This window comes from Venustampulla echinocandica (genome assembly GCF_003357145.1).
Source record: "Venustampulla echinocandica strain BP 5553 chromosome Unknown scaffold_2, whole genome shotgun sequence".
Lineage (NCBI taxonomy): Eukaryota > Fungi > Ascomycota > Leotiomycetes > Helotiales > Pleuroascaceae > Venustampulla > Venustampulla echinocandica.
The window spans coordinates 1,205,175-1,233,136 of record NW_022474207.1 but is presented as its reverse complement, the minus strand read 5'-3'; the positions used below and the strand labels follow the sequence as shown (position 1 = coordinate 1,233,136).

The 27,962-nt window shown below is 48.5% G+C and overlaps 8 protein-coding genes across 8 annotated transcripts; 2 read left to right on the top strand and 6 right to left on the bottom strand.

Annotated features, from left to right (window-relative positions):
* Positions 1–236: 236 nt before the first annotated feature.
* BP5553_04757 (uncharacterized protein) lies at positions 237–3,176 on the bottom strand (the record flags this gene model as incomplete). The annotated part of the gene is made up of 9 exons (XM_032013380.1): positions 237–265; positions 315–375; positions 442–745; positions 836–1,130; positions 1,389–1,468; positions 1,896–2,164; positions 2,221–2,724; positions 2,802–3,025; positions 3,107–3,176. The coding sequence occupies 9 exons, from the start codon at positions 3,174–3,176 to the stop codon at positions 237–239; spliced, it is 1,836 nt and encodes a 611-aa protein (XP_031869980.1).
* Positions 3,177–5,605: 2,429 nt separating this feature from the next.
* BP5553_04756 (actin) lies at positions 5,606–7,263 on the bottom strand (the record flags this gene model as incomplete). The annotated part of the gene is made up of 7 exons (XM_032013379.1): positions 5,606–5,677; positions 5,731–6,558; positions 6,608–6,694; positions 6,745–6,791; positions 6,837–7,064; positions 7,119–7,141; positions 7,229–7,263. 7 exons carry the CDS (start codon positions 7,261–7,263, stop codon positions 5,606–5,608), a joined length of 1,320 nt encoding a protein of 439 aa, XP_031869979.1.
* A 1,018-nt stretch (positions 7,264–8,281) lies between these two features.
* Positions 8,282–10,350, top strand: BP5553_04755 (N-terminal nucleophile aminohydrolases (Ntn hydrolases); the record flags this gene model as incomplete). Its single annotated transcript, XM_032013378.1, has 3 exons — positions 8,282–8,667; positions 8,737–8,936; positions 8,990–10,350. The coding sequence occupies 3 exons, from the start codon at positions 8,282–8,284 to the stop codon at positions 10,348–10,350; spliced, it is 1,947 nt and encodes a 648-aa protein (XP_031869978.1).
* Positions 10,351–11,787: 1,437 nt separating this feature from the next.
* Positions 11,788–12,979, bottom strand: BP5553_04754 (Uncharacterized protein; the record flags this gene model as incomplete). Its single annotated transcript, XM_032013377.1, has 3 exons — positions 11,788–11,960; positions 12,026–12,868; positions 12,934–12,979. 3 exons carry the CDS (start codon positions 12,977–12,979, stop codon positions 11,788–11,790), a joined length of 1,062 nt encoding a protein of 353 aa, XP_031869977.1.
* A 219-nt stretch (positions 12,980–13,198) lies between these two features.
* Positions 13,199–15,448, top strand: BP5553_04753 (ARM repeat-containing protein; the record flags this gene model as incomplete). The annotated part of the gene is made up of 2 exons (XM_032013376.1): positions 13,199–13,984; positions 14,078–15,448. The coding sequence occupies 2 exons, from the start codon at positions 13,199–13,201 to the stop codon at positions 15,446–15,448; spliced, it is 2,157 nt and encodes a 718-aa protein (XP_031869976.1).
* Positions 15,449–16,731: 1,283 nt separating this feature from the next.
* BP5553_04752 (putative serine kinase ppk14) lies at positions 16,732–18,836 on the bottom strand (the record flags this gene model as incomplete). The annotated part of the gene is made up of 4 exons (XM_032013375.1): positions 16,732–17,125; positions 17,180–17,561; positions 17,608–17,907; positions 17,960–18,836. 4 exons carry the CDS (start codon positions 18,834–18,836, stop codon positions 16,732–16,734), a joined length of 1,953 nt encoding a protein of 650 aa, XP_031869975.1.
* A 2,102-nt stretch (positions 18,837–20,938) lies between these two features.
* Positions 20,939–24,281, bottom strand: BP5553_04751 (uncharacterized protein; the record flags this gene model as incomplete). The annotated part of the gene is made up of 3 exons (XM_032013374.1): positions 20,939–21,380; positions 21,427–24,100; positions 24,158–24,281. 3 exons carry the CDS (start codon positions 24,279–24,281, stop codon positions 20,939–20,941), a joined length of 3,240 nt encoding a protein of 1,079 aa, XP_031869974.1.
* Positions 24,282–26,861: 2,580 nt separating this feature from the next.
* Positions 26,862–27,330, bottom strand: BP5553_04750 (Uncharacterized protein; the record flags this gene model as incomplete). The annotated part of the gene is made up of 2 exons (XM_032013373.1): positions 26,862–27,170; positions 27,226–27,330. 2 exons carry the CDS (start codon positions 27,328–27,330, stop codon positions 26,862–26,864), a joined length of 414 nt encoding a protein of 137 aa, XP_031869973.1.
* Positions 27,331–27,962: the final 632 nt, after the last annotated feature.

Genomic DNA, 27,962 nt, shown 5'->3' with positions numbered 1-27,962 from the left:
TTAACGTTCGTGAGATAGTACGGGTCCGCCTCCAATTAAAAACTCGACAGTTGACCTATGTAACTACCTCGCAATGGTTGTAGGAAGTGGCCCCAAAGAGTTGACATCGACATCTCTCCTTCTAGTTCACTGATCAAATGTTGAGTTGGCAAATATTACGACTTCTCGTGGGTAGTGGAACAGAAAGTGATGATATTTCAGATTATATAATTTAACACTCAATCAACTACATCGGTTCAGAATTTCTCCACATATGGTCGGATGTCTGTATCAACATTAGCACTGTGGTTCCCAGATCGAGCTAGGCTACATACCCAACTCCTGTGTAAAACTTGACCGTGGCTGCGTATGAAGATACCAGTAACTATCCGCAATCTATTCCACAAATTTCAATCAGCCTTTCACTCCCACGGATTTGACCTCGAATACAGGATAACTTACCGCATCAGAATTAATCTTCGCATCCGGCCCCGCATCTTTCAGCCACTCTTTCGTCCTGGGAATATCAATAACCCCATCAATAATAGCATGTGCAACATGCACCCCTTGAGGCCCAAACTCCCTCGCTAGACTCTGCGTCGTAGCTCTCAAAGCGAATTTCCCACTCGCAAACGAAGCCAGCTGGGCCGAGCCGCGAAGTGATGCTGTTGCCCCTGTGACGATTAGGGATGGTGGATGCGGGGACGTAGCAACCGAGTCGAGGAGGAGGGGGAGAACTCCCTGGGAGAAAAGGAAGAACCCTCGTCTGTTAAATGGATTGCAAGTTAGCAAGCTCGAATCTCCAAAACCACTACTACTTATATTTATTCCACTGGGAAGATGGGAGTGAGCATACCCGTTCGCCTGATATCCCGCCTCATACTCCTCCAACGTCATCTCCAAAAATGGCTTCCTCACAAACCCACCCCCAACATTATATACCGCCGCAGCTAACTTCTTCCCCCGAAGCTTCGCCTGTATCTCAGAAAACGCATTGGCTACGGAATGCGGCGAGGAGACATCTGTGGAGATGCCGTAAGCTTGGCCGCCGGAGGCATTGATCTCGTTGACTATCGATTCGAAGTTGGCTGGGCTTCGAGCGAGGAGCACGACCGGGTAGGTTTTGGCGAATTTGAGGGCTACTGAGCGGCCTATGAGAGGTAGCTATGTTAGCCTATTGAATTCAATTCGAGATTTTGGTTTATTGGAGGGGTTTCGGCCATTCATGAGGTCTAGAATTCGACCTGGAGATTCATATAGAAGGTGAGAAGTTCGGTCGATTCTGAAACTCTCATCTCGTGGAATCTCGAAGGATCAAGAAGCAGATTATCCTCTCCATATATTCCTTCTCTCTTACACTTACGGAACTTCTGGAGATTATGGGCTCTTTAATAAAAAGAGTGGCTTACCTGTCCCGGCACCAACCCCAGCAATAATGCTAAAGAAATTATTCGCTGCTGCCATTTCTGCGGATGCTTGTAAGTGATTGCTATGAACTTTCAGCCGTAGAGCAGCTGTAGACATATATATATATATACCTAGACACAGGAAGTATAAAAGGTTGATTAACAATCAATTGAGTCCGGCGCAACCACACTACCCAATGACGTGATGGCCCCATCGCGGGGTGGAATTAGTGAGCCGAAATCGCGATTAGTGAGCGCGCCGTGCCAAGGGAAACCAAACTTTGTGGGGGACGACCGTCTCTCGTATTTTAATCATTCGGGAGGACAGCTTGATTAAGCAAGGCATACTGCATGGAATTATTTCAAGATTTACTTCTTTTGATTGCAATAGATCTACACTTTCTAAAGTGGTTCTGGTTCCAATTTCAATATCATCAAGAATCATACCGCCCAATATCACATGTTATCATGACCATTCATCCACTTTTAGTTCTCTCTCAATCGGCTTACTTCGAGGTGTCGACGACATATCTTCCAGCGATTTTGCCAGCCTCCATCAAGTCATATACACTTTGTAGCTGTGACAAGCCGACAACCTTGTATGGAGCCTTGATAAGACCACGTCGGAAGAACTCGATAGCCTCGGCCGTATCGCGTCTGTTGCCAACGTACGAGCCCTTGATGGTGATCATCTTGATGACAGTCTCGAAAACAGAAGCCTTGAGGAAAGCATTGGCAGGGAGACCGATGGCAACGCATGTGCCGCGAGGTCGGACGTACTATTTCGTAGGTTAGCTCAAAAGTACTTTAGGATCGATTAGGGATGAAGGCGTACTTCTGCAGCCTGCTGGAATGGCTTCTCGCTGACAGCAAGCAAAATAACGGCGTGTGGTCCGAGACCATCCTCCGTATGAGACTTGACCTCGGCGACCAAGTCTTTGGAAGACATGAAATCAACGTAGGCCTTTGCACCAAGCTTCTGGACCAGCTCCTTCTTCTCATTGCCGCCATCAATGGCAATGATATCGAGACCCATGGCCTTTGCATATTGACAAGCCAGAGATCCGAGACCACCTCCAGCACCCACGATTGCGACTGTCTGGCCTGGTCGGATCCCAGATTCCTTCAATCCCTTGTAGACGGTGATACCGGCGCAGAGAACTGGCGCGATAGCCTCGAGACTGCATTCCTTGGGAATGATGGCAACATGTGCGGCCTTGGCGACGCAGTATTGTTGGAAGGTACCGTCAACGGTGTAGCCAGAGAGGAGCGCCTTTGGGCACAGAGGCTCGTCGGCTTGTTGGCAGTAGCTGCATGCAAGGCATGAGCCGTGCAACCACTATCATTCAAATGTTAGCAAGGAACTTGTCACCCAACCTGACCGGGATTTAGGGGGAGGTAGGAATTGATGCCTACCTTGACACCAGCATAATCCCCAACTTTAACATTATCGACGAGTGCTCCGGTCGCGACGATAACACCTGCACCCTCATGTCCGCCAATCAGCGGTATCTTTGTGGCCAACGGCCAGTCGCCCCTCAATGCGTGGAGATCGGTGTGGCAGACGCCAGAGTACTTGATATTGACGAGAACCTCATCTGGGCCAGGCTCCCGAACTGGAACCTTCTTGTAGGTAACAGCTAGAACCAGTTAGCTCCCCATAATTCTTTGCAAAGGGCGAGTGAAGTTCTGCTGAGACACGCAAGGGATTCACAACTTACGCTTGCCGCGCTCCTCAATGACCTGAGCCCATTGCTCCTTGGGGATATTGTCTACTCTTTGCGATGCCATTATGACGTAATGGTGGGTTGAAGTGCGGGATTGTGCTGTGTTTAAGAGGGAGTGAAGATGATGGTATTGGTTTGATGAGAGATCGAGCTCCGTGTGTTGTATAAGCTTCGAGATTGAATTGAGTGAGGAAGTGGCATTGCTAGTTGTGGCAAGCTGCCCACCTTATATGACTTCATTCCTCATGGTTGCGTCGCCAAAAAATAAACATCATGCCACATTCTACCTTGGGGAAGTGACCCCTCCAGCCCCTCCTCCAACCCCACCCCTTCCAAGCCTTTTCGAGCTATATTTGCAGCACATCGAAACATGATTATTTCTAGCTTCCATTCCCCCAGATTCCGAATCCCACCGTAACGGGACAGTCCGTTGGCCCAATTAGATCACGAGTCTACGCCAGCAATAGCTTCCGCGGCGATGACGATAGGTGCGTTCCGTTGATGCGAAAAACTATGTAGAAGCTACTCCGTAGACGGAGCTGTCCGATGTGGAGGCGAAACCGGAGAGATAGGGCAAGACGAGTCTGGCACGTACGCGCACCCACCGAAGCTGATCTTGTTGATATGCGGAAATGGCGTGTTCTCGTTGGCGCACGAAGCATCTCGACCTGTCAAGATAACCGATATTGATATCAGCCCCGTCGTCCGCGCCAATGCTCATCATGCCCTAGCAAGCCATGTGCTAGGTTGGTAGCACCCAATCCCTGTACTAGCTACATGGTGCCTGGTACAGTATCTTGCCAAAACCATGCTCTATTCTATTCAGATGCGCCATTGATTAGACCATTGTTGTGACTACCTCCAAGAATCCCGGAGATAGCTATGCAGCCAACACGGAACGGAGCCTGGCCAACGGAAGTCCGTGTTTTGTGGGTTCCTGCTTTCTTAGCAATGAAACAAGGCTACAAGCGCCATATGCGGGGAAGCTGGTCTTGATCGTCAATACCGTACGAGGATTATCTCTGAACACCGGGGGATAGGCACATGTAGGTACTGTATGGAGTCCCAGCTCAGAAACTAGATATCTCGATATGCTCAGACCCTAGGTACCCATACCACTATGTACTACCTGGTACGCTTAGTTTTCGGATGTGTCTTCCTATAGCGGTTTGAACCCTTCACCCGAAAGTTCGAAAACCCAATGGAGGATGATCCGGAGCCCAGGAACCAGAGGTAGCTAAGTGGTCCCATAGGCTACATCATCTTGAGGCCAACGCTAGACCGCGAATGGCAGTTCCCTTGGGCCTGAATAGGTGCCCATGCGCGAGCCCACTGCCCCTTTTGCTGACATTATGTCGGGCGATTGGAATCGGAGATGATAGTCTACCTAGTATCCTTTGCACCATCTAGTACCATGTTTGGCCCAAATAACCCCGAGATAAAGCAGCGATAAGTCTACCAAATTACAGCTCCCCCGCAATGTTTTATTACCTCTCTGGGAAAGTGGTTGAAATCTCACCTGCATTGTGGCTGAAAGTTTAGGGGCCGTAGGGAGCTGAAGCCTAGCCTGCACCTATTATATAATCTGTGGTTACCGTATATAGTTCTACAGCTTCAGTTAGTTCCCTCCTGTTGATAGGTACCTAAGTAATTTAAGGGTCCGTATTTTAGATAGCCAAGAAGGGAAGAGGTAGGATGGCATTGAAGTTAGCGGGGATTGGCTCCTGTATGCCCCTCTTCCAATGGCTTCAGGCTCGTCGGGATTTCAACCGTAGGAGTGAATTATCGAATTAACTAAGGGCAGAGTTTTGTTGCACATCGCACTTTTGCCCCCTCCCTCAAATCTCTCAAACATACCTAAATAGGTAGGTAGATAGGTAGGAGGCAAAGAGGGCTCATAAGGTGCCTTGGCTACGTCCCCGGAGCACGTGCTTACGGATCCATACACTTCGCCACTGGGGTTTTGTTGCATGTCGCATTTTGGCTGAATGTCTCAACTCTTTCAAGGCTTTAAAGCCTTGGGAATCCAGGCCAACAATTTTGGATGAACAAGCCTGCGTGGTTGCTTCCTCCCATCACTTGAGGATATCTCTCTCATGACAAGTAGGCATAACCCTCTAACTTTAAACACACCATGCAAGATGCCATGCACTCATCAGCCAGCTATTGAGAAATTATTCACAGGCTTTTGGAGACAATTTTGGTGCGGGTATGGATAAGGTTGTAAGGTTTGCAGTGTTCTCGTAGTTCAGTAGTTGATCTCATCGTCTTAGTTGTTTCATGAATTCGGTGCCATAATCACACTTCCAGTATTTGTACAGACATAGTCATCATCATCATCGTCGTCTTTGATTCTAAGGCTATGTAAGCATGAAGACTTTTGCTCTTGCCAATATCTATCATTTTGCCGGGCGCAGGCGCCCTCGACTTGCTCGTTCTTCCGCATCCCCTATTTCATCCCCAGCTCACTTCTTCAACAGTCGTAACCATCAATTATGATCCACCTGGCCCTCCTAATAGTGCAAATCTTCGAACGATACTAGGTCCAATCTCATCATATTCGGCCTGCCGACTGTTAGTTTCTGACTTTGATTATGAATATCTGTTCTCTGACTTACCTTTGTGTGACAGTAACTTCGGAATTCAGGGGTCTGGCCCAAAAGACTTCCACCGAACCAAGGACCATGCCTTTGCCTCTTGTGTGTGATAACTTGCACTTCTAATCCGCCACTCTTTGCTCCTCCACTTTTGGCCTCGCTAGCCTTGATTCTATCATCGACTAGATGCTTGATATCACGCTGTAACCGCCGCCCAAAATCTTTATAAAGTGTACTTCCTCCAGAAAGCACAATATTCTTGTATAAACCTCGGCGAACATCAATGGGGGATGATTGGATAACTCCGTCAACAACCGTAGGTAAGGGAGTCAAAAAGTCAGAGGAATAAATCTCGGGGTTGAAGAAGATCTCTGGTGCGAGGAACCGCTCGTAACCGACATCAACGCTAACTTTGCGGCCACCAGGCTGAGTTACAAGGTGCTTCACAAAGCGCGTTGGATCTCGGTCATAACGGGAGAACTCCTTCACAATATCAGGGCATACGTAGCAGTATTCTTCCTTGATCTCTCCCGCCGTCTTTAGAGAAGAGTCTGGTTCCCCACGGTCTCGGAGTAGCGATTGAACGAAATAAGTGATATCTCGCCCAGCGATAGGGATCGATTTGATAGATGACCCAATAACATAGCCTTCTGCGACTGGGATTACGTGCGTGACACCATCTCCCGAGTCTATAACTGTTCCGGTCAACGATCTGTCGGATACCTTGGACGAAGTCCATGATGCTGCCAGAGCGAGAACAGCTTGTACAGCAATATAGAGACCAGCGCAGTTAAAAGATTCGAACATAATTTCGGCGGTATTCTCGCGATTTTCGGGAGGATTGAGGGGCTGTTTTGTTAGAGAGTACGGCGATAATTACTTATAATTGGGGACATACCGGTTCGGTTAGCAGAAAATGGTGGTCTTCTGGCTCTACTCGTAGGTATTTGAAAATCGAATTTGACCAGAACCTTTCCATATGGTCCTATACGCACGTTAATTGGGGACTTCTCGTAACAGGGGAGGGGGAGTTACCCAATTCTCAATTTGGCCGTGACGGATAGGATAATGGATGCCATAACCTAAAATATTCAGCACATGCCATGACCACTTTTAATTCGACGTACCTGGTCCATTTGCTGCAGCAAGAGCTTCATCCCCAATAAAAAAGTCCAAGTCCTCTGTCCCACGCTTCATCGATAGATGCCCACCCGGGCCAGCGCCTCCTGTAAGATATGACGGTTTGTTGGCTACTGACGGGCGCCCAGAGCCAGAACCCCCACTGCCTGCTGCCGAGCCCTTGGTTGCAATCGCTGTAGGAAACACGAAGGATGGAGAGTCGTTGCCTGCGAAGCCTATATGGAACCTTTAGTATTTCCCCAGAAGGAATGGCGAGGAGCTCGGCTCACCTAGCTTTGAGAAACCGGTCCCGCTGGAAGACAAACATCAGCACTCGAGCAACATAGATATAGATATCCTCGGCGTCATCAACGGTGGGCTGGGAGGTTGGGTAACGTACTTGTCCATGACAACGGCCGGTGTGTGGGAAGCCATGATGAAGGGGAGCTTTCGCTATGCACTCCCACGGCCTTGGAGATGCGATGCGATGCGACGGCTTCACACAGTTGCTTCTGGAGCTTGAATTGTTACCGTTGATGTAGGTGTAGATGCCGCGCAGGTGGGCTGTGTGGATCGTTTAACTTGACCTATCGCAGCCCCGCCTTGCTGATTTGAGCTTCAATCACGTGGTTGTATGACCCCTTATTACTCAGCAGGATGCTCTTCGTAGCATATTCCTTTGGTGTTCCATCAGCAGGCAAGAGCCATACAGACCACCATCACTATAACTATAACCTACCAGCATGGAAGTTTAATTCTTGCTGCGAGATACCGAGGCCAGGAGGCCGAGAAGCTCAATCCCAAAGTAGCAAGAACCCTTTTCAACGCAAGTGCCTCGTAAAAATGACACCCAGTTCAGAATCAACTTTACCTACTGATTCCCTACATTTCTATACATCGCCGGCATCACTCAAAACAGACATCGTACCGCATCCTTCACCGCTGCCTCGAATTTTTATTTTTCCACTTACACTCGTTTACTGCCCTTGTCCTTATGAATCTTTGCGTGTTTATTAGTGTTAACTCTCTAAATCACCCCCTCTGATTTCGGCTCCGGTTTGTTACTCCCACAGAGCTTTCATTTCAGAGACCGCTGGAATTAGTACCATATATCAAGCCTGAAGTACGTTGCAGATGCCGTTTAAATTTAGCTGCATCAATGTTGACTAGTTTTGTTCAGGTCGGCTGAGGATTGTCGCCGTTTTCGCCTCGACTCGGTTTGACCTCCAGCTTTTCTCTTCCACCGCTCAACTCACCGAAAGTATACGGTTATGCTCCTTCATTCGGCAATTCCCCCCATTCCCTCAATCATAAGGCCGGCCGCTATATCCCTTCCTCTCAGTTAGCGACCAGTGTGTCTTGTACCATTTGTTGCCTGATCAGAGAGGGCTATTCACCATATACAAACGTTCCGGCTCTTTGGCCTACTCTCCTGACGTTTCCCTGGAAGTCAATGCAGCAAGACGACCGCCAACATCAGCACTTGCGTATCCCGAATAGGCTGCGCACTGCCTGTGAACGTCTCCGGCGGCTGCGACGCTATCTGTCAAATCCATTTCGTCGACCGCAAAAGCCAGAAGTCATTATCGTCGAGTCACTCTTAGTTCACCCTCCAGATCGGTGGTCAAGCTTGACACGAACTCCAAACGCGTCCCTAGATCGGCTCTCTTTAGTCTCTATTGCAGCTAATCCAACTCAAGTAGTGGGCGGTGACATTAGAGGAACACGACCAGGCGACATGGCCGACTCGCCGCTAAACGTTTCGGCCGTCTTTGTCCATGCCGGCGCTGGTTATCACAGCAACTCCAACGAGCATATCCACCTGAGCGCTTGCAATGAGTACGTATATTTTAAAAATATGACATTCTTCTGTTGGCAGGAAATATCCTTTTACTGATATCCGCGCAGCGCCGCCAAATTGGCCATGCAAATTCTCAAATCCGGAGGTACAGCTGTTGACGCTGTTGAGGGTGCAGTCAAAGTCTTGGAAGACAACGAGATAACCAACGCTGGCTACGGTAGCAACCTATCTATCGAAGGCATAGTCGAAGGTGACGCCACGATTGCTGACCACTTAGGTAGAAGTGGAGCTTGTGGCGCTGTTGCCCGTAAGTTCTGCGCTTTAAACTATAACTTGTAACAAACTAACGTCTGCTATTAGAAATTAAGAACCCTATCCATCTAGCTCGAGTGATTCTAAAAACTTCAAACGAGCCGTTATCACTTCGAAGAATTCCACCGAATCTCCTTGTTGGCCAAGGGGCAACCGACTTTGCTTATGAACATGGAATCCCAGTCGTTCCACATGATATGATAGTCTCTAAGAATGCCAGAGAGCGATTCGTCCGCTGGAGGCAGGACCTGCGTGATGCTGAGGGTGGCCGTATGACCCCTAGCACAATAAGCAGTCATGCAACGGAGGAAGAGAAGCTCGATCGTGAATATGAAGAACGTGTGCGAGATCAGCAGCGCCGAGACCACACGAATGCAATGTCACATGGTACTTGGAACGAGGGGCAACCAGATTCACCGCAGCCGTCTCCTGGTGTAGATAGACTCGCACCAGAGTCTCGCGGAACGCCAAATGCCCGTCAATCTCCTAGCCCTTCGCCGCCATTGAGCGATCAAGCCATCCATAAAAACGGTCTTGTGCACGGTCTCTCTCCAGACCCATCGCCTTCAAAGCGTCCTCGGCATAGGAAAAGCCTCAACCATTGGGATGTTCAAACACATTCCCCCCTTAGCCCAAACTTTGGTAGCAATGGCCTCCAGCAAACTACCGCTGATGGGCAAATTTCCGTTGGTCACATCGATTGGTCACAGCGGAAGCAGCTTGGAGACCATGATGGTCCCACATCGCCACGCCGAGCTTCCATAAACGAAGTCTATCCTCCGCTAGAATTCGTTCAGGAAGGAACTGCCGATTCGCCGTGGCCGCTTTCGCGAGAAGCTGATGCCGATGATAACATCACGGATACTGTTGGAGCTATTGCCATTGATATGTATGGGAACATAGCTGCAGCATCATCTTCAGGCGGCATCGGCATGAAACATCGTGGCCGTGTTGGGCCTGCTGCTCTCATAGGTATCGGGACTGCTGTCATACCCCTCGACGAGCAAGATGAAGATAGGGTAAGCGTAGCAGCAGTAACCAGCGGCACAGGTGAGCATATGGCGACGACGATGGCTTCCCAGAAGTGTGCGGAAAGACTTTACCACAACACTAAAAGAGCTCCAGGTGGCACAGACATGGAGGCAACGGAAGAGGAGGCTATGGAGTCATTTGTTCGAACAGACTTCATGAGCCACCCGGGCGTCAAATCTAGCGTTTCTACAGGGGCCATTGGTGTTATGGCGGTAAAGAAAACCACTTATGGATACTTCCTCCATTTCGCCCACAATACCGACTCCTTTGCGTTGGCCTCCATGCACTCCAACGAGAAAGAACCAAAATGTGTCATGTCACGTATTGGCGATCGCGGCAAGGTTGTCCAAGGAGGCCGTAAAATCAGGATTGATTGAGATGTACCATTACCAGAGGATTTTGAAAATTCTTCAGTACCCCCTTATCTCGCTCCTCCAATCACATGGCTTTCTCTGACTCAACGGGGTGACTTGGGAATGAAAGCCTCCTGGGTATGACGTTAGGAGCAAGAATACTTCAATGGTTATGGTTGGAAGATGAATCATTGCTTGGCGTTCGCACACTTGAAATGAAGGCATGGATGAAAAAACGCCCCCGAAGATTGAATTGCGAAGGTTTCATGAGAAAGGAGAGATCAGCAGACACCGCTCAAGCATACTTCATGACCCCTCTACTCTACAGTAGAGACCTTGTACTTGTACTTGATTCATAACCTAAGAATAATACCTTAAGTCTCTTTTCAAATTGAGTGTTGTTCACTACCAACTTGAGGCTGCTTATATTAAAGGTTCCAGTATTAATAACATTTCAACTTCTACACCACGTAAAACAACTTTATAATCCCATATCTCTACTATAGCTAGCGCCATAGCCCAAGCAGACTCCGTATAATGATACTTTTTAGAATTTCATATTAGCACATCAAAGTAATCTTGGCCTATAGTTATATAGAGGATTTGTCGCTTATAGGGGATTTGTCACTTATAGAGGGCTTTGTTACTTATAGAAGGCTTGTCATGTATAGAGGATTTGTTATTTCCAAGCGGCCTACTAGGAGCTGGAGTCTATTACTACTCCAGCTTTTAGGCAATGCGGCAATACGACGCTTCGCCAAGTCGTCAAACTTGAAGTCATTGGTGTTTGGATGCTATTTGTTCAACAGATTGGTAATTTTGATACAAAATAAGGTGCATCGACCCGTTCCTAATCCCCTTGTTATATAAAGATTTCCGTTCAAGCTATCCTGTATCATAACTTCTATAGTGATATTTCGCAGTAGATTGGTTTCTCAAGAAGGTCATAGTAAGAAATTTCACCTGCGCAGAGTAGATATTCCATCATTTTGAAGGGTAAAGGCTCATTCTACCTACCTTTAACTAGATTTTAATCTCTCTCTTCCACTATCACAATCACCGACGTGCCCTTGTTAGGTCCCGTGAGACCATATTATGCAGAACCGAGTAAATTATATATAATTTATTCTCGAGGTACTCTAGGATCGTTAGAGACAGAAAATTCCAAAGCTTGGTGGTTAAAATATTATTCATGCCATATCCTTGGGAGTCGCTCTAAACTTCCAGTATCGTTTGAGTACGGAAATTCTGATGGGCAATAGGAACAGTCAAATTATATAGTTTATAATGTAATAGTCACTAATATTCATAGATCAGAGATTACTATGCTAGTGATGATAGAAAGGTTTTTGATCTACAGGTACACGCCCTCGACGTCCACCCACCCAAGGTCCGGATACACCGGGAAAAAGACCAGACTATGCCCAAGCCCCGAAAACGCCCAGGCTATGCAGATAATCCTTATTCGACGGGTGCAGGTGTTGCTGACCCACTAGGAGTCTCCATCGCTCCATTAATTCTCCGCTTCTTCTTTTTCTTGCGAGCCACGACAGCTGGCTTTGCGCCATAATCGCCAAGCGCAAGGTGCGTGGAGCATGTCAAGCAAATGGCGCCTTCTGGAGGCGAGCAGAATACTGGTTTGCAATGAGAAACGGTTCGATGAGGCGCGTGGTAATGGGACGAGGATCGATAGACTCACTGCTTAGACAGATACTACACACAAACCCCACATCTACAACTCTCCTGTGGCAGAAGCACGCTGCTCTGAAATCTACCACCTGCTGCGTTGGAGGGACTAGATGTTTCCTACTCGTTTGGTCGGGTAAGAATGCCATCATCAGGTATTGTAACAAACCTTGAGGGTTGCTTAGTTGCATATATATCCCTTTCGTGGTATCTGATGCTTGTTGTAGGAATACCGTGTCCCCGGCTAGCTTTAATATGTCAATTGGGACCCGCAGGCGTTGTGCAGCGAATGTGGTATTCATGATGGGTATGTATTGGTGTGCCAAATCCCCTGATACCGAAACAACTAGAATGCGGCTCTGTAGACTCGATGTGTTTTCCGGATTTTCTATAGCAGTTGAAGCAGTTTTCGAGCTTGAATCGGCATCAGAGAAATTGACTGTGGCTCTATTAATATAAGACAGGGCCAAGGTAAGGGCTCCAGCCATCTGTGTAGTGTTGGTCGTAGCTATGTCATCTTCCGTCGTCGTTGCGATCAGATCACGGAGGGACGCAAGTAGACTGTCCTCGATCAGAGCAAAAGGACGGTATTTATTGGCATCATTGAGATCGGGGGGGGTTTGGTCGGTCATTTCGACATCCTCTGAAGATGAGGGCGCCCGCGGATAAAGCCATACTGCCCGATGGCAATGACTTGCTACCACGGCCACCTGATTTGCATGGTTGGCTGCAAGATGTGCGTTTATGAAGACGAGGATATTTGCTATAGCTTTCGAGAGGGGAAGGGTTGGAGAGAGGAGTGCCCAGGCATGGGGGTTTGTATCGAGGACAATAACGAGTAAAGATGGCGGAACACCTGAGTGCGGTCTGGATTAGCTTTTAAACTCAGGATTAGACCAGCATGGGCGGGAGAGCAATGACCTTGGATGGTGGTATCATAATGTTCTGTTGCATCTACACTGTCCATGTTGTGCTGGATTTGGTCGAGACATGTCTGTCGCGACCTGCGTTGGAGGGGCGAGATCCTTGCCCCGTTTTGTCGTGTCGCCAAAGCACGCGATCACGTGATTTCAGCCCTATGGTGGCCAAGTATTTGTCTGTGCAACAGCGTCACAGACAACAACCCCACAACCCCTCGCAACTACACTTGGAACTTGTATCACATATCGCCCTGTTTGCCCTCAGAATGGCATCGCCTCCTAATGAGGTGTTCGACTCCAGCGTGCCGGCATCTTTGCCTTCGTTTCCTGACCACAGAAATGAATCCCTGGAAGATCAGACATTACTGATCCTTGCTGGACTGATGGAACCTGGAAAAGAGGACGAAGATACTTGTAGGGAGTTAGACGCTCTCACGAAGCTGCTCAGCGATGATTCGGCAGAAGAAACTAGATCATCGGTGCCTCATTCCCCGCTTTATCAGTTGATTGATGCAGACTTGGTTGAGACCATTCTAGGTTTCCTTGATATGAGGCAATCACCAACTGTTCGAGGTCACGCAACTTTGACTACATCGGCCTATCTCAAGGCCGCCGGTGACCAGGGCGTCGAGTATCTGTCCCAATTCTTCTATTCTCGAGTCGGCAAAGCAACATATGATGATTTTATTCTAGCCTTTTCTGTTGCGTCCTCGATTTTTCCAGTTGTTCCCGACGTCATTGCAACGCTCTTTCTGAGTGAAGGATTTATTCCCAGTCTCGGCGCGTTGATGAAAAGGAAATGGAAGAGTAAGAAGGTTGAGCAAGCTACGTTGGAAATGCTGAATGTAGCATGCATGAATGCTGCTTGCCGTGAGGCCATTAAAAAATACTGTACGGAATGGCTGGAGGAGATAGTCAACGATATTCCTTCAAGTCATGCCGATGTTCCTCCTGCGGACAGGGCTATGGCTGTCGAAGATGGATCCATACAACAACGTATCCATTCCGAGCCCGTTAGGAATCTAGCAGCGGTTGTGCTGGCGAAGCTGCAAGTAGGTGTTTACCGTCTATTTACATTTCGTTATAGCCTGTCAACACTTTGCTTGGGCGTATCATAATAACCTCTGACTGACTTCAGGACTAAGGCTGTCCCTGCCGCACCAGCTGCTGGTACGGAAGAGCGTATACAACCCGTTACCACGAGTATGGAGGAGCTCTCTGACATGTTCAAGAATATGCTATCTACAGATACATCCCAACAAACTTCAATAGAAGGCTTAGCATATGCATCTCTGCAACCGAAAGTCAAAGAGAAACTCGCTTCTGACAAGGACTTTTTAAAGAATCTCATCAATGCCTTAGCAGAGGCACCTGCCAAGTCTCCCACAACGTACGGAGCTCTAACCACTCTCGTCAACCTCACCAGCTATATGCCTACTTTATCAGAAGAGCAAAAACGGATAAGCCAGCTAAAGGCATATGCAAATGCCTCTAAAAGTCCTTCAGGTCCAGACCCCTTAAGTGATGATGATCACGCCACAAAACGGTGTCTAGCTGTGTTTGAGGCTGGCGTTATCCCGGTTCTCGTGACGCATAGTCAACATGGATCAACAGCCTCCCTCGGTTTGGTGGTATCGATAATTTTCTCACTCTCTCGGACCGCTAAAATTCGAGGGATGATGGCCCAACAAGGCGCTGTCAGACTTCTCTTACACGTCTACTCAGTTTTCGCCTCGGATAATGTCGCAGCAAGACGCACAACATCACATGCCCTAGCCCGAATTCTCATAACCACAAATCCTCTCTATGTCTTTGGAGGCTCCAATCCTCTCTCTGTTACATCCGCCATCCGACCTCTCATCCTCCTCCTCTCTGATGACCCCACTGTGGAACACCGCGATCTCCTACCAGTATTTGAATCCCTCCTAGCACTCACAAACCTCGCATCCACCGACGACACCGCCCGCAATCCAATAATACGTCTCGCCTTCCCCCAGATTGAAGAGCTCCTCCTATCAAACAACGCAATGGTCACACGGGCAACCGTTGAACTCATCTGCAACCTCATGCAATCCCCCGAAGGCGTGGCTAAATTCGCAGACGGATCAAAACCAGCAAGTCAGCGAATGCACATCCTATTAGCCCTAACAGACTCCGAGGACCTAGCAACCAGGCGAGCGGCAGGCGGCGCACTAGCCAGCCTCACGGAATGGGATACTGCCGTCAACGCAATCCTGGAGAGGGACCGGGGCGTGAAATTCCTCCTGGGGTTATGCAAGGAGGATTCAGAAGAGTTGATGCACCGGGGGGCTGTCTGTATATCGAACGTTTTGACAGCTCCGGGGAAAGTTGGGGAATGGGGGGTCAAGAAAGTAAGGGATGAAGGAGGCGTGGATGTTCTTAAAGGGTGTCTGAAGCGATCTAGGAACCAGGAGGTCTTGGAGACGGCCGTTGCTGCGCTGAAGAAGCTTCTTGAAGATGAACTCTCAAGCACGGGACAAAAGCAAATATCGTAAATAATTGATATACATTTATGATTGGATAATAAAAGCTTGGGAAATATAATTACCTACTCAGCTCTTACTCTCTGATTGTTTTTTGCCCAATCTGACCAATATGTCCGAGATCGTCCTCACTCTCTTGTGCCCAAGTATACCTCTCTATTTCGCCTAATAGGGTGCGGTGTGCTGCATTTATACTTGTTCTGGCAGAACAGAAGCGAGCAAGGTGACACGCGAAACTTGAAAAAAATAAAAATAAAAAAAGATTCCATCGAAGGAAAAATATTGCAAAAGAAATATCCCACCCGGGATACCGAGAAACTCCAGTCTTTTTTAGACTTTTGGTTATCTCTGGCAGGTCATCCAGGCTAATCCCAGGACTTAATTGTTGTTATAGCAGAGGAACGAATTCCCAGCCCGCCAACATGCCTTTAGGACGCCTGTCACTTTACGGGGTTTTTGCTTATTTTGATATTTAGGTACACTGACGGTTACACGCTAAATAAACATAAAGCATGTGACCTTCGGCGCTCTGCCCCTGAAAGCTTTTTGATGAAGCTAAGCTGCTAGAGATCTCTCTGGGGAAATACTTTATGGCACTACCCGGGGACGGATTTAAACTACAAGAGAGGTTTATAAGGAGGTTTAGCATCTAGAATGGGACTTGAATGCAAGACTCGAAAACCCTACTTGGCAGGACCGATTGCTCACGGGTTTAACCAATCCGAAATAGGAGTGTATCATGTAACGGCGATAAAGTGGCACATTATCTTCACTATCTCTCAAGACTTACATTCGAGGCTAGATACCTATATCGGGAACTCATAGAGGCAACCACTAGGTTCACATATATCAAAAAACAAATCAATTTTACAGAGCGAGTATGGATTTCTGTTTTTCTCATCCATCCTCCCCCCACCCCCGGCAAATATCAAATCGACAAATCCCAGATCTCAGTAAGCCACACACCGTGTAGAACGCCCGCTGCACCCGTGCCATCTCCCGCAGATGTCGTGAAGCAAAATGAAGGTTATGTACAATGCAGTAATAGAACATTGCCGGGGGAAAAGTGCCGGGCTGGGCATGTATGAGACGCGGGCGGGAAAGGGAAAAGCATACCTGTCGCTTTTCTGTCCTTTTGATGCTATGAAAGAACGGGAAAACACAGATATGGAGGAACGCCTATCTGGTAGCTACCATAGTGCCTTCTGGCAATGGCACCAGACGGAGAATCCCCCCAGGATCAGCTCTGAGCTGTAGTAGAAAATAAGATCACATGCCGTCGGACGAGGTCATATTCAACCCCTTCCATCATACCGTCCATTGTTCTGGTCCTCGTGATGGTGTTCGTCTCCGTCATGGTGGAGCGTCACCGAGTTAAACTCCTCAAATGGATCGACGACTTCCGCGCCGGGAGTCGCCAATCCAGAGTCAAGAGGGACACCCTTTGGCAGTGGGCTTCCTTTGCTCCCACTGATATCAACACTCTCACTCTCCTTGACATTTCTGAAATTGACCGTATCGATACCTCTGCCTTGATGTGGTATCATTGGTGGCTTCATATGTCGAATAAGAGCCCACTGTGTGGTTCGGAAGAAGGGATGGCCTTTGACATCCGATGCTCCAGCACGAGCCCCTAATCGACGGTTTTCATCTTTGATCAGTAGCTTGCGGATTAAAGACTTGCAGAGACTAATTTTCAGTTAGCAACTGCAAGTTTTGGCCATATCTTATGACTATACTAACTTTGAAACCTGGGGAGATCCAGAGTGTTCTGGGAACGGGACATCATCTCGCAAGATATTCGCAAAGGTAGCATTCCGATTCTTGCCCTTGAACGGGGTAGTACCGAACAACATCTCGTAAATCAAAATGCCAAGGGTCCACCAGTCCACAGCGCTTGTATGTCCGCAGCCTTTGATAACTTCCGGGGCGATGTATTCTTCCGTTCCAACGAATGAATTCGTTCGGAAATTAGCTATGCAGGACTTGGTATCGATCGTAGGTAACGAGTTCGTGTTTGCGCCATTTCGACCAAGAATCATGGTAGGCTTTCCACCAGGATCCGACTGCTTGGAGAGATCAAAGTCTGATAACATAATATGTCCCGACTGGTGTAGGAGAATGTCTACAACCATTAGCTTGAGGGCATAGAAGTGGGGCAATAAACGAACTTTCTGGCTTAAGATCCCTATAGATGAACCCCATCAGATGAAGATACTCCAATGCAGCTGTAACCTCCGCAGCATAGAACCTTGCATCATCCTCTGGTATACACCTGCCAGGTCGAGTTTGTAGGGCCCTGAAGAATTCTCCACCACTGCAATATTCCATGCACAGGTACAGGTGGTCCTCGGACTGGAACGAGTGATATAGGGTAACAATGAAGGGGTGGTTGCTGGTCGCGAGGATCTCTTGTTCGGCTAAAGCCCTCTTGATCTTGTTGCGTTTTATCATCTCCTTCTTGCTCAGAACTAAACGTTGTTAACTTCCGGTCCTATCCATAACATAAAACTGGGCACATACTCTTCATGGCATATAGCCTGCTGCTCTTCTTCTCCCGCACAAGGTATACCTTCCCGACGTCGCCTTTGCCAATCAACTTGATCTTATCAAAGCTTGCTGGGCTAACCTCGACGTTCCGCACTTTAATCGAATTGGAACTATACGTCCTCCTGAATGCCATCGCATTCCGCAGATTCGGAGGCTGTAGAGCTGCAAGTCCATCTTGTGTTGGTATGGTGAGGGAGGCGCCACCGGCATCGCCAGATTTCGAGTCAATCAAAGCCAGCATGCTTGTGCTAGCATTATGTGCCAAAGGCTCCTTGCCCAATTCAGCCGTAGCAGGCCTATCCGCACTTCCCTTGCCAGACGAGAAAAGACCCTGTGCATTTGGAGCACTTGCGACTCTCCTCAACTTCCTTGCCAATTCCTCCTTCCCAGCAATTGTAGCCTGGTCGTTTGCGCCGGAGGCACCGTCAATCTTCAGCACGGGGGTATCGGGTGGGCTGGGAGGAACGGAGCCTTCATTGTGATGCCGGAGCGCAGGAGGACCTTGATGTGCAAAGTAGGGGTTGGCGTGGGCCGTGGGACTGACACCGTCATCTAATGCATTGCCTTCGCTGGCTACCGTGGCGGATCGATTTCGGCCGACGCTTGGGAAGAATTTGGATTGTCGAAAGGAGGAGCCCTTGCTCTCCGGCTTTATGGAGCCCTCACTCTTCTCACCATTGCTTGCTAAGCTGTTGATGCGGAAGAAGTTCTTAAGTTTCTGGGGGAACGGGTTGTGGCTATGGCTATGGCCGTTGCCATGTTTATTCGTCATCAAGAAGCCGGGGAAGGACCTCTTCTCGTTGGGGAGTGAACTTGGAGAGGGCGAGGAGCCGTGAAAGATGGAGGTCATCGAGGGTGGGCCGCAGCCTTCACGAGAGCTGCCCCTCGAACCTCGAGTTGACGTCGACGAGGATGGGGAGGAGGCGAGACAATGGCGTGAATCTGTTTATGGGATAGAGATACAGAGAGGCCCAGATGACTGTAATCGTGAACGAGTGTGGCGGTAGTGGTATTGATGGGTTTGTATGAAGGGCGGGCTTGGGAGGCGAGGTCGCAGTTGGGTGAGGTTGAGGTCAGGATCCAGATCGAGATGGACCGTGCCTTGAATGGTTGCTAATACGAAGGGCTCAATCAAGACGGCGGCGAATAATAAGCATTCGTCAACCAGGAACAACGAAAGCAGAAGACCCTTGGGTGACTCCAGGCACAGGGACTCTGTTTGTGGGCTCTGCAGTCTGCAGTCAGCAGGTCCGTAGGTACACTGTACTGAACCGTCTCGCAGGTTAAGTTCGGGTATTGCTGGAGTTGTGGAATGTCGTGGCCGAAGGGACAGACAGACAGAGGGCGGAATGGTTTTTAGGGCGTTTTAGGCCGTGGGGCAGGTGACACTCCGTGTTAATCGCGGGAAGTAGTGTCTAAAAGCATTGAATTAGACGACTACTTGGAGACGACTAGATATAGCTCGAATAGGCAGTTGGTTGTAATAGAGGTGATTGGTGGCGGTGACGATTTCCCTCCCACTTCTTCTCCTCTGAAGTCCGGAGTAACTGCGGAATGCCGGTTTAGTGGCTGGCCAGTGCCTAAAATGCCTAAAATGCCTAGAGTGCCACACGTTTCCAAGCTCAGCAGTTAACACCGCGTGGTGTCCGGGGATGTTTCGGGAGTGGGCTGGGGGCTGTGTATTCGTACCGTACCAGCACTGGCTGACGACTCAAGACATCCAACGTTCCCGCTCTGGAGCTGGCGATAGATCTTGCCCCTATTTCTCATCGGAAACCGAGTATATACAATTATGAGATTTATGTATAGATAAACCGTGTTCCCGTGCATTGTCCGGTACTAAATCCCCTCCGGGCGACGAGCAAACAATATTGGCATCGAATCTTACTAGATCCTTCCGCCGCCACCACGCCACACCCCGTTTTCTATCACCGATGATCCATCATTTTCTAGCCTACTTCGTATACCACTTACTCTGTACGGAGTATAAGGGATCGAAAAGCAATATCCACTTCCATATAAGCATCAATCACATCCTCCCCCACTCCATTATCCTCCTACTAAAACCCGAAATATCAGCCCCGATTGCAGCACGCAATGCATGTTTCCTTTTTATTAACGACTAGCCGAGCAAAAACCAAGGTTAATTCGAGGTTGTGGCGAGGCCAGACTGAGTTCGATTAAGCTGACCCAAAAGCCTTCGAAGACCACCACGAATAAGCTTCGGCGATCGGAATCCACCCGCGGTAATCAGTGCTTCCCAGAATATTCTATTCATTACTACTACTAATCGTCAACGAGTACAGTAATTACTGCGATAAGTGGGTCCCTTTGGTAAACTCCCGCTCAGCATATCAAGTTGGAATTATCTGAAAGTGACAACGTCAAGGATGGCATTATCACATGGATCCTTGGCACGGAAGTGACCCATTTAAGACAGCTATTTCCATTCTTGTGTCTGCGCTAATTACAAAGTGCTGCATCATGGGTATTATAAACAAGAGCGCTATAGTCAAATTATCTGAGGTGAATAAGGTAAGTTGACCCCCCAATGCTTGCCTCATCATTTTCATATTCTCATACCCTCATATCCTCCACAATCGCGTTAAAAGAGTTTGGCTGCCCAAAGTGACAGTAGCCGTTGATGAATGAAACATAGTAGAACCACGCAATGATTTAAAAGAAAAAGAGGCGGATAAAACAATCTGAATATCAATATGCAAGAGAGACTAACTAGCTATGAAAGCATTGGGTCCCCTCCATCTAATTGCCACACTTGCCCATCAACAAGATGAGAAAGAAGTGGCCTAGCCATCGGAATGCCCAATTATACTATCGAGCGAAAATAAAATTGCAGGCATCTCCTCTACGTGGCAATGCTAAGACTGAGGACGAGTGGAATTGTTAGAAGAATGCTCATTGACTTTGGCCCAGCATGCAGAATGTACCGAACTACCAGCTAGAGCCCATGTCGGGTCCAGCACCAGTGGTGTTAGCATTCCATCCCTGCTCGACAGTTTTCTTGTCTTTTTCAGCCTTTTGTGACACGAGGAGCAAGTATCCCTCTGCACCCATGCTCCCTGTGGGATCGTGGTTACGGCGTTGCGGTCGGGCTCCAGTAAGAGGACGATTCTCAGATAGCAAATCGGCTCCTGGATTTACCATATCCCTTGACAAGTCATGCTTTGAGGAGCGAAGCTCAACAGCTTGCTCGGTTTCAGAGACATTCGAAGTGTTGGGAGCAAGAGAGGCAACTGCTGAACCATGGTAATGGGGCAGATAGCCTGTGGCAGTAGCAGAAGATACCATACCGGACAACACCGAGCCCGTCATTGTTTGCGTTGTTTCAGCATTTTTCAACATGTTCTGCAGAAAGAGGGTTTGTTGTTCCACGCTACAATAGTTAGCAAACATCTAACTGTGAAAGGAGGATTTCATACTTGCGGAAGTTTGCTACGCGCTGATCAAAGCTACCCTCAACGTTTGAGTTTGAAGAAGGTTCTTTAGATCGGGGTGTTAAGTGAGCCTCCACAATCGAGTTATTACTACGCCCATCCTCCTCTGCCTCTTCAATGGCCACTGTCGTATTACCACTGTCTGAATCCCATCGGCGGTTGGTAGCCAGCATACTCCAAGAGCCTTTACTCCGATTCTCGTCATTGCTATCCTCGCTTCCCTCAATTACTTTGTCATTGTTGGCCGCAACCGTCAGTTCACTTCGTCCAAGATTAGCTCCTGGTTTTGTATCTTTGGAGACGGGGCGAGCTGGGAAAGGCGACCGGTATCCAGAAGCTCCACGCTCAGCATGGAGGTGGGAGAAGTCTCCAAGTCTAGGACCACCAGCGTTGGAACCCGCATATGGTGGAGCCACTGGATCACAGCCAGGCTCTTTGTGGGGAGGATATCGTGGCAACCATGAGAGGTTGTCTGCAACATGAATTCCGAGGCCACTGTTGCGCGAGTGATGTTGTACGGGTGTCGAGGCTTGGCTTGAATGACTTGTCGAAGGACGAATTGGCTGTGGCGACTTGTAGCCAGTTGCACCAGATTCGGTGAACAGCTGGTCGAAATGTGGTAATGGAGCAGTCATGGCATTGCGATGGACATTAACAGCGCCTTCTTGGTTGTCATTGTGTGAAACCATATGAGACATCTCCTTCACAGGCGACGGTGGGTAGAAATCCATGCCGTCAAATTTTGGCAGGCCTTTTCCACTCGAAATAGGCTCCTTGCCCCAGTACAAACACCTTGCACGAATTTCTTCATCGGTAAGTGGCCGGGGATAAATCAGATCCGTGTACGTGATGTGCTTGCCAGGGACCTCTTTGGGCATAGCACCCACCAGATAAGGAACAGGCCATGCGGGAACCGGGCTGGGAGGTGACGGCTCTGTCTGCCCATGAAATGTAGCCGACCGCTGGACAGCGTGATTCTCCTCTTCACGATGGGCTTGGGCGACGCTCTGCTCCTGCATGCTTTCAGCCCGTGTAATATTCTGGGCAGCTTTCTTAGCAGCTTTCTCAGCAGCTAGAGAAGATAGGAGAGTAGGGTGCTCCCAACTAGTCGAAGCTCGTGATAATAGACGTCGTTGGACCTCCGCCTGGGTTTGGAATGTCACCGGTTCAAATGGAGACGGTGGGCCGCCCATGTCCATTTCTGGCTGGATTTTGGGTGGTTCCACAGTGGAAGCTTGCCCTCTGGGTTGAAATGGGGGAGCCATGGCAGCTGCAGCAGTCAGCCGGGACTTGTTCACAGGCCAAGGTCTGGCCGTGGGCGTCGTCTCCTTCGCTTTTTCATTCTGGGTGTCCTTTGCGGTGGATAGCCGCTGCTCGGTGTTCCTATCGGTGGGTAAATATGACAGGGGTTGCTTGTTTGGGCGAGCAGAATTTTGACTTTGTGAGTTAAAAGTTGGCATGCGGTTTTGAGCTGCAAATGTGTGTTTGTTGTTTGCATCGCCATCCCTATGTAGGTCGGCTGTTGTAGCACTTTCCTGAGCCAATTGAGCCTCTAGCATCGATTCCATGTGCTTTAGTTGAGCCAGGACAGTATTACGCTGCAGTCGCATGAGCATAACATCAGCTTGATTTTCATTATTCTCCGAGTGGTTATCAATAAGCTTGAGGTAGGCGTGAAGACCTTGAATTTGAGATTTCGTAATCTGCGATAACAGAGGCATGCGGGTTAGACCCGGCGGAGGAAATGGAAACATGGTCGGCTGAATAGGTATCGGAAGCTGTTGACCAGGGGCTATAGCCAAAGGGTTTGGTAGGGGCGTCAACGGGATGGGAAAGTGAGAAAACGGTCCGAAGCCTGGAAGAGGACATGGGAATCGCTGAGGGAGAAAATTTGGACTTCCTAGCATGGCCGCACCCATAGGAATAGAATTTGGAACCGGTGTCAGTGGGTACATCATTTGGCCGTTGTACATGAATGGTTTGGTTCTGTCGGATTGAGCTAGTGGCGATATCTTGATTGGTTGAAACAATCCCCCAGGCCGCTGTAAGTTACTAAAGGTATCAGCATTAAGCATAGAATTTTGGCCATAGCCGAGTGAATTTTGATCGTTCCCAGCACAGCCACCTGTTTGAGGTGCTATAGTTGCCGGAGCAAGTGAATTACCCTGAGGTAGATTGCTGAAAGGGGAATAGAAGCCACCAGGAATCAGCGGTGGGTATCCAGGGAGAGCTGGTGCGGCATGTTGCCAAGGGGTTGACGGATTGAAATTCACCTCAGTTTCGTGCACCGGTTGCTTAGGACCGAAAGTAAGATTGCCAAGGTTTAGATTAAATGCAGGTGGTCCTGTTGCGCGTGTATTCGGGACAATGCGGCCACCAGCAGTGACGCGAACATGGGTTGGGGAAACAACGGCTCTGTAGAATCTCTGGAAATTCGCTGATTGTTGTACAGCTACATCAGATGGTGCAGAATGAGGTTGAGAGGAGCGGTCCGAGCTATCACGACGGCGGAAACTCCATTGAGGTCGCTGACGATCTCCGGCCATCTGCGTAGCTGTGCTAAACATATTTTCACTTTCGCCAGAATAGTCTATGTTTTGCTTTCTGGTAAGGTGGTGGTTATTGCATGTATTAGCTTCAGATCGTCTGGCGATACAAGCTATTGCAAAATAGGTGTTAGGCCAAATTCTAACAAGGGTTGTTGTGGATATCATACCAATATCTGGATGTTTGTGTAGCTTGTCAACGACGCTCTTGCTAAGCGTGAGCTCAGATCTGAGAGACAGAAGCTCTTCGGCCAAGTAGCGCCGGGCACCAGAGCTAGACGCTAGCGAACACATCGCTGTGATTCCGTTCTAGGTAGGGGACGTAGGAAAGATGATCCGTTCGGCGCGTATTGCTTTGTGGGCGTCAAAGGCGAAGCCGAGCTTCAGAAGACTACCTTTTAAATCAGCCTCTCTATAATAACGATAGAGCGCGAAATTTGTAGTAAAGTCTACCGCAGAACTTCAGAGAATTCTAACTACTGCGACCACTTGTGACAAAAGTCAAGATTACTGAAGTCCCCAAAGCTTGACCAAACCACCGCGGCTGTGAAAGCGATTGACAAGAGCAGACGCCCAGTAGCACACGGGAGGGAGAATTATAGGAGAAGTACTTACCAAGGGAGATGTTAAAAGCCTTAGACCTCAAGCAGCGACTCGCGCGCTTGCGGTTGGCAGGCAAAGGAGCGTGGATCGTTGGTTGTTGACGAGTGTGTTGTTGTGTATTTGGAAAGACGAGAACGATGTTGACGATATTGCTCTTTGAAGTCTAACGCGTCACGCGTCCGTTTTGGCAAGAACGCGGCCTGTGTTTTCTGCCAAAACAAGCAACTACAGTGCTGAGCCTTGATATGTACTGGGTATGGCTATGAAGAAGCCCTTTCAATCGCGCCTTCCTGACCTTCCTGACACAGTACTCAATTTGGAATTGTGTTTTGCATTGCAGTTCCCGGTACAATAGCTCCCAAAAAATGCGATTATACCTTGCTACAGATATTGGTCGCAGCTCGAGACCAAACATTTTGCCAGTCTTATTTGGATATCATCCACTTTGGGGAATCTTTGTTTACCGCAATTGTCTTAGTTACCTGAGCGGTTCTTGCGGATAACTTTGACCGTCAAGACATCCGAGCGGGTACAACAAAACTGACAGATCCTCTTTCTTATTCGCAACGAAGAAGTATACAGTAGGAAAGCACGAAATTATACAGGAGGGGCCAGTGCAATGAAGACACTTGTACAAACACTTTCACAGCTGTGAGTAGAGCAACCAGGAACACCCCCAGATGGAATGTATAGTTGTTCTCATGCTAATATGTGCGGTCAATTCCAATAGTCAAGAACCGCTCTGCATAGCAAGGTTGATAATGCCTATGAGTAGTCTTTTCTGGAAGTTTCTCGGTTTGGCGACGTTAGTTCAGCGGACATAAGGCCAATAAAGGACCCTACATGACTGCTTGAAGGGGAGGGGAGTGTCCGACTGCTGGCCCTTCTATTCGACACCCCCCGAATATGGGAAAAGACAAACTGGTTGATTACCTAGTTGGCCGGGAAATGCGTTACATGGACAGATCCACCCGGTTAGGTGCATGACCTATATCACATTTGCGTAGACGTTAGGACCACCAACCAGTCAAGGCTCATTCAACGAGGCAATACTTCTTACAACACCTGAAATCCACAACGATTCGTCTTGGACTGGACTCTGGGGGCGCAATCTGGCAATGTCGTTGTACTAAGAAGAACGAGGCTAACCAGATATAGATAGCCGCAGATGATAGAGGCCGTGCACCACCATGTCGCAATGTTCTAGAACTTGTCCTATCATTATTCGACTTTCTCATTAGATGTGCGGTACCTACTCCAAGGACTTGGTACGATTTACTGTGGCGAAACAATGCAAATGCCGTTGGATTGTATCTGCCGCTACCTAAGGATGCAAGACCGTGATAAGAGAATCTTGTGCCGCCTGTCAGTTCCTGCAGCTTACACCTTTCAAAAGGGACTTGGAAAATGACGAAAGTTCTCGGGTTCCACCCGTTGGCCATCTAGACCTTGGCAGTAATCTACCTCGCACGTTGCCCCTGCTTTGTTCCCTACTATCGTCAACATCGGGCTAGACACTGGTATCCTGCAATACCAACCCCCGGTGGGGCTCCACTACAGCATATAATCCCCTCATATGAAGATGGTGTTTCTTTTTTTTGTTTCTTTTTTTTTGGAGGGACTTGGTCTGTCTCCAATCACCCTTGATTTGACCCCGAAATCACTTTGCTGTTATTCCTGTCAAATTCTAGGCCCTTCCGTCCAATTTGACTTTGGGGTCATCAATGATATAAAATTGGTATCTGCCTCCCAAGTGTCGGCAATACCTTTGTTGCATGTCTACGGGGCACTGTTCTGTAGCGATTTATGTTTGCGTTTTTTCTTTCGGTGCTATATGGCTTTCAAAAGGAATATCATGAATTAGGAACAGCATCCACAGCTTCTGATATCAAAGTTAATAACATGCATTGCCATGCAAGAAGCAATTTTCAAGTAGCAAGGCATATCAGGACTAGGGGAATTAAGTTATTGGGCATTATTTCTGCACTCATTCTCGCCCTCCGGTACAAGGAAATAACTAGACGCTTCTCTGCAATAAACGTTGAAGAATCCTCCCCCACAAGACAGCTGTTGATGAAATCCATCATTTGCAATTTAGATGATTATGGATCCGAATGATCATGACAGTTAAACATTCAGCATAGCACCTCCAGGTTCCGCATCCACTCGAAACTCAACTCTCAATCTTCGCCCTGGAAGTCTCAAAGGCTCACTCCATTAGAACCCAGGATTATCAATATCGATACCTCAACCTGCTCAGTCGGTAATGGCCTAATCAAAATTGGAGCTCCTTATAGCCCAACCTATCCCGTCGCTCTGCATTCTCATTCCATTCTTGGAATGCTTCTGGTAATCAAGTCCGTCGGAAGCTGTATAGCCTACAACTGATGGGCCCGTCGTTGCGGGCAAAGAGTGAATTGGGTGGTCCCTCACAGACCATCCGCTATCTGCATCACAGGTGGCGGCAATATTCATGATGATATACTGGAGGGCGCCGTTCTCGAGTTGGGGTACACGTATCTCTCGGGAGAGACGAAATGGGTTTCGCACAATGACAACTTCTAAATCTCGGCCATCCGCCTAATAAACAAAAAGTCAGGAGTGCGACTTCAAAGCTATAGCAGTCCATACTCACAAGACAATGAGCACATGGCGCATTGTGCACCCAGACCCAATGCGGGCAGTTGTGTGTAAAAAAGTACTTGCACCGGTACTTGTAATAGCCTCCGGAACCACTCATATTGGACTACTACCCGCTGGCAGTAAAGCGTTTGGATCCCACGCGAGGACGCAGGGAGTGAGCAATGCAACAAATAGCTTGATGCTTGGAAGGAGGCTTTAGAAGGACAATCGAAGGTCAGGGGGTAGGGCTAGAACCAGAAGAATTGGGGTCTGGAATTCTAGAAAAAGAAAAGTGATCGAACACCGGGATATATAAGGTATCGACCCATCCCAGCCAGTTTTTTGCCCCTTGGCCAGCATCCCGCACCTTGCCATTGATCATCCCGATCTAGCGTGGAGCACGATAGCCCACTCCCGCTTCCGGCCCAAGGGCGTCAGCTATAATATCATATCATCCGAGATGGGGGGCGCATTTCACTTAAAACCCTCTCAGGAGAGCTGGGAACGCCCATGTTGCCTGGACAGTTGCAGTTGCAGTTGCAGGTGCATAGTGGGATGGGATGCCCGGCTCCCAAGGGTGGATGGTGGATTGACTGGCCTGCCGCGGGTCACAAATAATACTGATACTGCAATATCATGTAAGAGGAGTTCCTGCGATGCAGCGCATCTGCATCTGCAATGCTGCATCACGACACCCCACATATAGCGGCATAAGGCGCAAGGAGCTGGTCTTGCAAAAAACCAGAACTC